The sequence below is a fragment of the Lampetra fluviatilis genome, chromosome 12 (genome assembly GCF_964198595.1).
Source record: "Lampetra fluviatilis chromosome 12, kcLamFluv1.1, whole genome shotgun sequence".
Taxonomy (NCBI): domain Eukaryota; kingdom Metazoa; phylum Chordata; class Hyperoartia; order Petromyzontiformes; family Petromyzontidae; genus Lampetra; species Lampetra fluviatilis.
Window position 1 is genome coordinate 2774187 of NC_136286.1, and position 12098 is coordinate 2786284.

General features: G+C 56.0%; 1 protein-coding gene across 2 annotated transcripts in view; it reads right to left on the reverse strand.

Moving 5' to 3' along the window:
• Positions 1-1521: 1521 nt before the first annotated feature.
• Positions 1522-12098, reverse strand: part of LOC144935044 (heparan sulfate glucosamine 3-O-sulfotransferase 1-like) — a 74763-nt gene continuing 64186 nt past the window's right edge. For both annotated transcript variants that reach the window (XM_078861357.1, XM_078861358.1), the window contains exons 2-6: positions 7033-7801; positions 5918-6108; positions 5308-5421; positions 4718-4838; positions 1522-4109 (exon numbers count right to left, since the gene is read on the reverse strand). In XM_078861357.1, coding sequence (XP_078717483.1) covers positions 3778-4109; positions 4718-4838; positions 5308-5421; positions 5918-6108; positions 7033-7516 — 1242 coding nt within the window. In that variant the 5' untranslated portion in view covers positions 7517-7801 and the 3' untranslated portion in view covers positions 1522-3777. The remainder of the gene's footprint in view (positions 4110-4717; positions 4839-5307; positions 5422-5917; positions 6109-7032; positions 7802-12098) is intronic.

The window sequence follows — 12098 nt, forward strand, 5'->3', positions numbered from 1 at the left end:
GGTAGTACTAGTACTGGTAGTAGTACTAGTACTGGTGGTAGTACTAGTAGTGGTGGTAGTACTAGTACTGGTAGTAGTACTAGTAGTGGTGGTAGTAGTAGATTTGTTCCAAAAAAGGGGGCGCAAAAGGTGAAACCTCATGGGACTCGGCAGTGTCAGTGTCAGGTGAAACCGCACGAGGGACCAGCTGCCTACCCGCGTTCTACAAAACGTTGTCCCACAGCGCACAACGTTGTCCCACGTCCGAACCGCATAGCCTCATGTGGAGTGAATTCAAACCGCGCAATGTCACGAATTTTGGGTAGAGATCGGCCAGCCGCATATGCATGAAGCGAGGGGAAACGTGCGCGTGAAGCATCGTCCAGCGTGGCATTTCACTTTGTTCAAATGCCTCGCGATGAATTGGACCCATATTTATTGAAGTTTTTAATTTTTTCAAGAAGAAGAAGACGAGCTGAGAAGCGGAATTTCGGTGACATCTGTAATGTCCATCGCAAGTTGTGGAGTCTCTCATGAGACTTGGCAGTGTCAGTGTCATCGATGCAAGGCGTTAAGGAGCGAGGGTTAGCGAGGGAGGTTCACCGAGTACAAAATAACAACGATGTCACGGCGCGCCACTCATTTAATGTCGAGTCGACCTTAGAGTGGACCGGTTTCGATATCAATTGCCCCTGACGTTAGCCATGGCCCGGAATTTACACTCAGGGGGCCAAGCGCAGATCGCGAAAGTTGCGCTAACCACTCCGCCACTCCTCCCCACAGAGACACACAAAGACAAAGATCCCCCTTATAGCCTTAACAGGCTTTTGGGACAAGTGCTGTTAGCGAGCACCTGTGAAAGAGAGACTGAGAAAGATGCACACGTACATGTTTACACGCGCGCACACAATGGTACAGAATGACTCGTTATTACTCGCTGAATCATTATGATTACTGCATTGTGAACGATGCACTGCGCTGCACTGCGATGTGTCTCTTGGCGCTCTCTTCACGACGAGCCACGTGGTGGATCGTGGGGCGCGCGGCGTTCGAGCCGGACCGGGGAGCCTAACTCGGATGTCGGTGCCGCGGCGTTTTCCGCTAAAGTAGCCCGAAGGGGGAAAACAAAAATCGCCAAACCGTCGATTTTTGTTTTCCGATTCAACGCGCCCGCCGCCGACGCCCCTAGAAATTCAGCTGCCATCTCGGCGTGACTCGGGCGCTGGGAGGTCGGCAAACAGCCAACCTGGCACCGTCACGAGCGCTAAAGCGCTCCTCCTGCTCCTCCTCCTCGTTCTCAAGAAAACCACACGCGCGACAAAGGCGCTCGCTCGCTCACGAGACGCCTGTCCGCGGTTTGCTGGAATGATTAACGGGCGCTTCTCTCTCCTTGGCAGAATCTCCCCCCCCCGCCCGCCGTCCGGCCGGGCCCCCACCACCATGCCCCACCCCCCCACATCAACCCCCACACCCTCCGCCCCCCCTCTCCTTTGTGGCAATTTACGCAGAGGTTTTTTTCTTCCAGGCATGTCGGAATTTAAGAATACCCGCTACATCAATTTCGAGCTAAGCATTAAAAAAATAGCGCGCATTTGACTTAAAAATTTCATTAGAACGAAATGTCACGTATTTCATGGGGAGGGGAGAGAGAGAGAGAAAGAAAAAAAACCCCACCGTACATTCGGCCGGCTAACCTCCGAGATCTATTAGCCTGCTCGAGTCAATTGTGGAGTCAGTGTAATTTGTTTGCTTGCATAATTTTTTAATGCGCCCGCCAGCTACTTAACCAAAAATCTCGGAGGCGAGGAGGGGAGTGTGGCTCCTTCTCGCAGCTCCCCTCCCCCCACCTCCAACAAGGCTCCCATCTAATGAGGGTCTCGCTGCATGGACGGTGATGCATTATTCACCATGGTGGGTGGGTAGACGGGGGTGGAGGGGGATTGCGGGAGAATCTGCTCCTAGGAAAGTTGAATTCGCACGGAGGAGCTGGAGACGGTGTGGAACGAACATCGCCACTGCTACGGACTGGAACTGTGCAGCCCAGCCAACTATCCAGGCAGGCAGGCAGGCAGCTAGTCATACTACCAGTCAGACATAAAGCCAGCAGCCTAGCCAGATAGTCAACCAGCCAAACATCCAACCAGATACCCAGCGACCCAGCCAGACAGGCACTCAGCCAGCCAGCCGCCCTCTCTGCCAGGCACCCACCGGCCAGCAAGTTAACCACCCATCCGTCACTCAGCCTGGCAAGTCAGGCTGCCCCCTCAGAATATCCACACTGCCAACACACCCACACGTACGACCTCTCCCCCTTTTCCCGAACAATAAAGAAATGCTGCGCAAAGAAGACAAGGGAGGAGGAGGAGAGGAGGAGGAATATTGCTCAAAAGTGTCCCCCTGAGTTCATCGGGCGAACCCGTCCTCTCACAGCAGAAGAGAGACGCCCCCCCCCTCGCACTCCCGTGGAAAGGGGGAGGGGGGGAGATAGCGGCTCTTCCCATCGCCACAAGTTCCCCTGTCCCCTCTCCGATCTGCCGCCAGAGAACATCTCGCAGGCGAAATCATCACTCCATTCATTATCTCACCGGCTTAGCCTTCCTGCGCCGCCGGTAGCGCGGGCGCGTAAGGCAAAACCAATTTTATCATTTCACGTGAGAGTTGCTTGTGGGGTGGGCTGGGGGGGGGGGTTAAGGTTGGCGACGTTGGGCGCTGTGGTGACACTTTGAGAATTGTCCCGCACCGCACGCTCTTATTGCTCTCACTCAATAAGGCCACGGCGCTTCCATCGCGCGCCGCATTTCACTGGCTTTTCATCTCTCTTCCGCAACCCATTGTACTACCTGGGCCGCATCAGGGGGGCCCCGTCCCTCTATCGACGAATGAATTATCTTCTTTATTAAACGTATCCCGTTATTCATATGTTGTTTGTTTTTCACTCCCTCCGTTTGAATGGGCTCGCTTAGTTTATTGCTGTTCTGTGACGCTCACAAGAAGCGAGCGATCGAGCTGGAGCGCTGGGCGTGACCTCAGGCGCCGTGGCCCACAGACTCCAGGAGAAGCCGGGAGAGGCGCGGCCCGTCGATCGATCGCGTTTGTCACTTATATATATAAAGACAACAACACCGTACGCCCACCACTCAGAGTCCACGCGGAGAAGATCTTTTTTTGTTTCGCTTCTCTCCGGCTCCTGTCTTCATCGCGGTGCCGGGTGGTAAGAGACGTGGACGATTAACAAGGCAGTGGCCTCCACTAAAACTCTACCGATGAAAATGTTGTTCTGTTCGTGTAAAGAAAAAGAAATAAGCTGGTGCCGAGAGAGTGCCGCTCTGGGGGATAGAACGCCGCTCCGGGGCGGCCGCTGAAATTAACTCCGGCCGCCGTCACGGTCATCACGACCATCACGGCCGCATGCTCAGCGGCGGTGAGCGAACGTTCCGCTGGTTTCCGGCACCGATCCAGGATTCGGCAATGGGGGTAAGGGGGCTGGTGGGGGGGCCGGGCTGGCTTTTTAACTGAGCAACGATGGTTTCCCTTCCGCCAACAAAAGTTCCATTCGGGATAACCAACCCGACGTTGTCCTCGCTTCCCGCCCAACCAGTTTCACCCGTGGGCAAAACATCCACACCGCTCGGCGGTTCCCTCTCCCACGCCGATCGTCGTCCCGTTCCCGTGCGGACGGGAGGGGGTGGGCGAGCGAGCGGTCGGGCGAGCGGTCGCCACCGATCCTTCTTGGGGGGGCGCTGTGGGACAGGGACGGGGGCGGCGGCCGGGGTAGGGGAGTGCGGGGGGGGTGGCAGCTCAGGGCCAGTCGAATGTGCGCCCGAGCAGACGGAAGAGGCGGCGGTTTGGCTCGCGGAAGAATCGGCGCAGACGCTCGAGGAGGGCGCCGTCGACGCGGGGGTGCGGCCGCCCCTTGGAGTCGTCGAGGCAGCGGCGGCGGCGCGCGTCGCGCAGGCAGAAGAAGCCACGCGTCGCGTTGAAGTAGAAGTTGCCGGCCGAGATGCGCGGCTCGAGGCCCAGGAAGCGCTCGACGCGGCCCAGCTCGGCGAGCGGCTCGCGGATCAGCCGGTCGCCGTCCACCACGTGCAGGCGCTCGCGCGGGAAGTGGCGCAGCCAGTTCTCCATGTGGTCTGAGCGGTGGCGGGGCCGGTGGATGCCATGGGGGTTGGAGGGGAGGGGACGGGGGTCGCAGGGTAACGGATGTGGTTGTCGTCATCATCATCGTCGTCTTCGTCATCATCAGTGTCATCATCAACAGCGTCATCATCAACAGTGTCGTCTTTTTCTTCTTGGTTCTTTCGGTAAAGTCACGTTTCGGCCACAACGCAAGCAGCCGAAACGTCGTGAGAATTATTTTATTATGTTTTATTTTTATTATTTTATTATTCCCATTCTACGTGACTTTACCGAAAGAACCAAGAAGATGAATCCCTGCAGTCACGAAAGCTTTAAATCGAAATTTAGTGTCGTCTTTGCTCATCATCATCGTCATCATTTGTTTCGACCGACCAATGCAGTGTATTAAACGTGTCATCGTCCAGCACCTGATTAGCACGGTTGGCTACGTATGGTGCGAAAGAAGTTCAACATACATGTATTATCACTGGCATAGTCACCACCACCACTACCACCACCAATATCCATGTCTCATCATTGTGACGACCATCAGCGTCGTCATGGTTGTCGTCACGATGGTGGTGGTGGTGGTGGAGGCGCTGCGGCTGTGACGGCCTCTCACCTGCGTAGAGGCTGCGGTTCACCGCCTTGTAGTCGGGTCGCAGCCGCCCCGTGCTGCGGCTCAGCAGGAAGTCCCGGAGTGGGGGGCACTCGCGCCCCCGCTCGGCGCGATTGTAGAAAACCTGCGCAACGCACGCACCCGGCACAACGCATGCACGCACCCTGGTCACCCGGCACAACGCACACCATGGGGCTTGAGTTCTCTCGCTCAGTATGTCCCGTATGTTGAACTTCTGTCGCACTGAACGTCGCAGGTATACACACACATCGGATATAGGTGGCATGCGACTCGTACCCAAGGCTATGCTGCATGCAGTGTGTGGGGTGAAGAAGTATGTTCCAAAATAATAAATATATCAACGATTGTTGAGACGCGAAGGCCCAAAGTGGCAAGTGGCCAGCACCGTTGAAGGTGTAAGAGGTAAGCGCGAACGCGTTTTAGAACTCCGTAGTCGGAGGCGATGCGAGGAGCGAGTATACTGGGCGTGGTGTGCCGGGTGAGTGGCTGCCGGCACCGTGCGAGCGAGCGAGCGAGGGAGCGAGGGAGCGAGCGAGCGAGGGAGCGAGGGTGCGAGGGAGCGAGCAGCCGACCTGCGTGTAGTCGGAGAGGATTCGCTCGACGGGGTCGCGCAGGATAAGCAGGAGGCGCAGCGCGGAGACGTTCCCCCCGGACGGCGCGTGGTAGCCCGCCATGCGCGCCGCCACCTTCCAGCGCGGTGGGAGACGGAGGACGGGGAAGAGAGACAGAGTTGGACAGCGAGACAGATGGACAGAGATGGGAGTTGGACACAGAGAGACGGACGGAGATGAGTCAGACACAGATATGGAGAGAGAGACACACATACAGATGGAGACAGATCAACAGAGAGATGGACAGAGAGACAGAGTTGCGCAGAGAGACAGCGATGGTCAGAGAAAGACAGAGATGGACAGAGAGACACATACAGATCGAGACTGAGAGATACACAGATGGACACACAGACAATTGCACTCGGACCATACGACTGGCATTTGAGGCTCCATGTCTCTGCTTCAGGAGGGTCCCTGCTTCCAACAGCACACACGAGAGACCTCTCTGCGCCTAACCCCCCCCCCGCCCCCCCACTAACGCCTCCCACTAATAGAGTCAAACTCGGTCCACCAGGCCAGGGAATCGATCTCATCCCGATGCCCGTCGAAGGGGGGGGGGGGGGGGCAGCACCTGCGGCGCGGTGAAGTAGGCGGGCGTCTTCTCCACGGTGACCTGGTCGGGCCGCGAGGGCGGCATCTGCTGGCGGTACCACTCGAGGCCGCGGGCGAAGTTCTCGTCGCGGTTGAAGAAGTGGAGCTCCGTCTCCGCCGTCACGACCGCCGGGTTGAGGCTCAGCATCTCGAGCAGCGCGCGCGTCCCGCCTGCAGCGTCAAATACAGATGATCATGATGATGACACGGTAATGATAATAAACAAACTAACATCGCCAGCGGAGATAGCCGTAACAGGCTGCAATCGTGTCGTGGTCCACCATAACACGTATCCGTCCAATCTATGGCAGATGCGGATACCTGACGCACTAATGGAAAATGTACAACTCTCCAGTGTGCGACTGTGGTGTTGGCCACCCACCCCCTCGTCTGCCGTGCCGGCCTGCTACTCGCTAACAGCACTTGCCCCAACAGTCTGTTGAGGCTATACGGGAGATCTTTGTCTTCTGCGGCCGAGGGCTTTGGTGCGGTCGACTGAGGCGTCCGCCCGCCCACGCAATGTGGCCGCAGAGAGGCAGTCTCTGATGCTCAAGAGCGGTGTAAACGTTACGTTTATATAAAAAACCCCAACGCATTCGTCAATAACACTGTGCCCTTAGCACACGAGTTATGAATAATGGCCATTTTTTTAAATCTTAAGGCCACGGTCTTATTGACGAATGTGCTGAGTGTCTGTTACTTGTGCGTGTGCACCAATGGGACTGCAGAAGAAGCAGTAGCAGCACCACCAACTAATCTGTTCAGTTTGTAGATCGCGTCGTCGTGGTCGATAACGCGATCGGCATCTCCCACGATCGCCGAGGACCCACAGACAAAGCCGTAGAGCAGCAGCCCGGCGTTGAGGATCCGACGCTAAAGTACCAACAACTGCCCAAGCTCTGCGGCCCTCCATACACTAAGATGTTCTCAGCAAATGAAGGAGAGTGTTAATACGTGCGAGAGGGAACCGGAGCGCCCGAAGGAAAACGCGGAGCACCCGGGGAAATGACCTCCGCGACCCGCTAGGCCGTCGTCCAGCAGTGGATCGACGTGCGATGAGTGTGTAGCGCGTGTCCGCGTGCTTAGCGCGTGTACCCTTGCGGACGCCGATGATGATGGTTTGCGGCAGGCGGCGGCTGAGGCTCGGGTCGTCTTCCAGACGCTTCCTCCTTCTGCGCAAGCCCTTGCCGTGGCCGCGACGCGGCTTGATCGCAGCCGAATCCTGTTGCTGTTGCTGCTGCTGCTGAGCCATCCCCGTGTCCGCCGAGGTCTCATCGCGCTGGCGGTAGCGGTCGTCGTCGTGGTGGTGGTGGTGGTGCTGGAAATATTGGAGATCGTCGAGGAGCTGATGCTGCTGCTCTCCTGTCGAGCCGACTGCTACTTGTGCCGCCGGCGACGACGATGATGCCGTCGACGACGACGATGTGGACGATAACGAGGGCCGCTGCGCCGACAGCGTTGGGGCAGAGCCGCCGGGGCAGTCGGGGGGGCAGGCGGGCGCGGACGCGGGCAGCCACAGTGACAGGAAGGGCAGCAGCACGGGCAGCAGCAGCAGCAGCGGGGATGGCGGAGGCGTCATCTCGGAATCGCCGTCACGCGCGAGCGATTTGTCTCGCGGGCCGCGCCCTGCTGATGAGGCTCGGCGAAGTCGATGCCGGCGCAGGGATTTCCTTGCTCAAGCGAACGCGGCTGAGACGCATTTGTCCTGAAGGCTCCAGTGGTCGACGGAGTCTGAGATCGATGTCTCCGGGCGCATGATGGAGGCTGCTCCCCGTCGCTAGCGGCCCACGGCCTCGCGGTGCTGATGAGCCTGAAGGAGGCAAAGATGCGGTCACCTCATCTCTTCCTGCTCCGTGACGCAAGCCTGCACGCGTCGCACAGACGGACAGCGCGGGGCAATGAATAGGTTCGTCGATTGAGGCCGATTGACATCGATTCTTAAACTCAAGGTACACGCATCATCGCATCCTGCGCGCGCAATGATGCATTATTTATTGTTGATGCAAACGAAATGCGAATGACGTTGCGTGTAAGCTAATGGAGCGAAAAAATTACTACGAACGAGATTGAAACGAATGAAACAACACAAATGAGATGGTGCACACGAGACAAATTCGAATTGGATCTTGTAACAAGTTGCGATCCTGGATTGTGACAAATGCGTCAACCGGCGGCGCTGCAGGTGAACTCATTACCTGCAGAAAAAAAACCATCACGCGGGACTCCACCTGTGACACTGGCCATCCACAACGAGACATTTTTTTCCGAATAATCTAAAACCAAACGTGACATTTTAAATCGACAACGACGACGATGCCGTTCATTCATCCAATAAGTGCTGCCACACTGGGACGTTTTGGCCAAATCCCATTAACGGGGGCGGGGAGGAACGGGGGGGGGAGCGGGGGGGGGCACGGGGGGTTTGGCTGCGCGTGGCGAGGTAACCGGAGTCACCCGAAGAACGACCCCCCCACACACACACCCACGCTCGCAGCGCTCACGATGTGGGTCACGTTTCCTGGTTCGGGCGGCTGTTGTTGTTGTTATTATGATTGTTATTTACGTCGTGTGTTTTTGATGCTCGTTTCATCGTCCCAACGGACGGCTGTCGGTTTTTCTTAACAAGCTCGCTCACTTTCACAATGTAAACAAACCAACGGGAGCCCGTCAATAACTAAACCTGCCCCTTCCTCCTCCTCCTGCTCCTCTTCATCATCCCCTCCTCTCGCTCCTCTTCCTCATCCCGTCCTCCTCCCCCCGTTGGCGGCGATGGGAGCCGCCTGTTCGCTCCCATCGCTCGGCCCCTCCGCCCGGACTCGCCGGAGCTCCGCACTCCGAAAGGTTCCTGGCGACCCCAGGGAGCCTTTTGGCTGTGAAAGTGGAAGCGGTGCAGATGGGAAAAAATATATATAGATGGGGAGGTGGGGAGGTGCGGGTTTGGGGGGAAGGCAACTGGACGGTGTCTGACAAAACCAATCCTCTTGATCACACCAGCGTCGAAAGCATCGGTCTTCTTCTCCTGTCGAAGGCGCCATAGCCAGTGGTGTAAACAACCCCCCCCCCCACCTCTACATTGATGCGTGTATGGTGCTCCAGCTTTTAGTGCAGGCTTGAAGTTGACGATCGGTGCCGGAAAGATGTGGCCACCACTGGAGCAGATTGGCGCAAGACAGAGGAAAGCGGAAACAGACGACGGAACGTGCAGCGGACACGTCCGGGGCAATCTTTCCCGTGGATCGTGATGAGGATGATGATGACGATGTTGCCCATCATCTTTTGTGATTCGCTGTTCAATACCGTCTGAACGGCTGCCTGAAAGGTTGAAGCTGCCGATTGTTGCTGCTGTTGAGGTGGATTGTCCTCTTCAAATTGTTTCGCTGTTATGTTTTCAACGTTTCAATTGTTTTGTATTATACCGCTGTTAGCCTCCTAAACCCCCCACCCCCACCCTCCACCCTCGGGTGAACCTTGAGAAAGAGACCTTTGCAGCTCAATGGGCCAAACGCCGGGTGAACAAAAAACAACCAAACAATAACCACTTTTGACCGTTCTACAAAGTGGTATTCACTTTATCGACCCCCGAGGGAAGATGGGCTCAGTTAACCGCCAACGAGGATGCGAACTCGCCACCCACCGATTCCAAGCCGCTCCCTCCGCTATTCCCAAGCGCGATGCAGCTGCGAGGTGGCCAGGAGAAGGCGGCACGGCGCGCGGTGCTCACGATCGCATCAGCGTGGAGCTCCCGCGTGTTAGTTCCTCACGCGTGCGGCGGGTTATCTCCGGGTTCCCCGCTTCCCTGACTCCCAACTACAAGCGGAACTAATCGCGAAGAAGGATTGGGGGGCGAATATCCCAGCGCTGAGACTCGGTGTGAGACGTTCAGGGGGTGATCTCGCATTTTACTCCCGCGGGCGATCACGCCGTTTAACTCCCGGTGAGCGATCATCATCAGCAGCAGCATCATCAGCAGCATCATCATCATAATCAGCAGCAGCATCATCATCATCAGCCGCAGGAGCAGCATCAGCAGCATCATCATCATCATCAACAGACGCATCATCAGCGGCAGCATCATCATGATCATCAGCAGCATCATCATGATCATAAGCAGCATCATCATCAGCAGCATCATCATCAGCAGCATCATCATCAGCAGCAGAGCAGGGCCAATGCGGATGAATCCGAACTTTTCCAGTGCCCACGTGGCCCCGTGCTGACACTGCGTGTGACGGACCCTTTGGATCACACGATCCCCGACGGGCCATGTGTGCGTGGCCTGCCTCGACATTGACTCCCTCTCGCATGTTGGGCTCCTGCCACGAGGCGTTTGATTCGGATGGGGGGAACGTTTGCCGAACGTTCCTCACGGTGGAGGAGGGGGGGGGGATACATTCACAGGAACGAGGCGTGCCCCCAACTACACACACACCGTGCATCCAGATACACACAATTATAAAAAGACAACGATCCCCCTTAGAGATTGAACAACCGATTGGGACAAGCGTTGTTAGCGAGCACTTAAGAAGGCCGGCACTGCACACGAAGAGCTGGATGACCAGCATCACGCTAGGGCGTCTTTCTCCCTCGTGGCGATGTTTACACACCGCACCAGATACTCATTTGAGGCTGTGTCGACCTAGGGGAGGCCTAGGACCAGTTCAGAAAATCATCACTGGCGTTGGCCGTAAGCTGGAATCGAACTCAGGTCGCCAGGTTCGCAGCGCAGTGCCCTAACCACTGCACTACCGCTCAAACGAACACACACACACGTGTACGCACACGTGTTCAAGCGCACACTCATACGCTAGAACGCCAGCGCATGGGCAATGGAGCGCGCACCAAGACAGAACTAACGAGTCCCCATAACAACAACAACAACAACAAAACGTCAGGTTCCCTTACCAGGTTGGCTTGCCGGCTCGTTATTTCTCGATTAAACCTCCCGGTTGCTGGAGGCTGCTGTACGACTCGTGTTAATCGCGACATCACAGCTGCTGCCCAGGTCGCACGCGACAGTCGCGAGGTCACACCGCGCGCGGGCAAACCCGCGGGGAGCCAGGCTCCACATCGCATTGTCATTGATCAGAGGTCCCCGTGGAACCCAAAGGTCCTGTTTCATCGCTTCCCACGGGTGATGCAGTTTCACCTCCCCCCCCCTCCTCCTCCGCCTCCCCCACATCGTCCTCTGACCACCCCTCCCTCATTTAACATTCTAAACTAAAAAAAAATCATTTCACCAGTAAAATAAAATAATTCACGGGGTAGTGTATCCCAGTGTGCTGCTCAAAAAAGACAATGTTGGGATAGCTCATCATCATCATCATCGCCATAACCAGCCATGCTCTATCCACAGCTGGCTGAATGGCGAGCGAAGCCACCCGCCACCTCTCATGGTTCTGCGATGTAGCAACTCATCTGATGTCTGCCTGCGAATGAGCTGATCTCATCGCTCCATCTCCGCCGTGGACGTGCCCCCGTTACGCGTTGGAACTCCTTGGCTGCCACCCTCGACGTTGGTGTGTATGTATGCTGAACTTCTTTCACAGAAAGAAATTCTGTAATATTTTGCTGTCTTTTCTTGGATTTTCTGTTTGCGCTCAGTCACATATTCACTTTAAGATGTTTTTTTGTTCATGTTTTTGTTTTTTGTTTGTTGCGGTTGCACCCGATTCAAGAGCCGAATGGCTCACAGGGCTATACCTAATAAATGAACTTGAATGGACTTGAACTTGAACAAACCGTGCTAATCGGAGGTGCGGGGGAAGGACAGCCAAATAATCCCGTCTCGCGACGACGCGTCCTGCCCAGAGCCCACGCACCATTCTTATCGGTCGCAGTGGGCTCATCGTGACCAGATCAGAGACACGCAGAGAGAGAGGGAGAAACGCTGATAAGGCACCCGTGAACTCCTTGGTTCGAATCCGTGTTTTATCCACCGTTCTCGAGAGGCTGCCAAATGAATGCTGGATGCAGTTTTAGGATATTTTGACAAGGACGATTTTACAATTAGTGAGCAATGTTTGTCTCGTCGAATAAAAGCTTTAAACGGATGGGTAAACTTGCTGACAAATTGCTACTCATCGTCTGAGAGCAGAAATCTGTAAACGCGTCACATACAGAGGCGCTCATTTATCAAACGCATTAAAATACCAAAGCTTTTA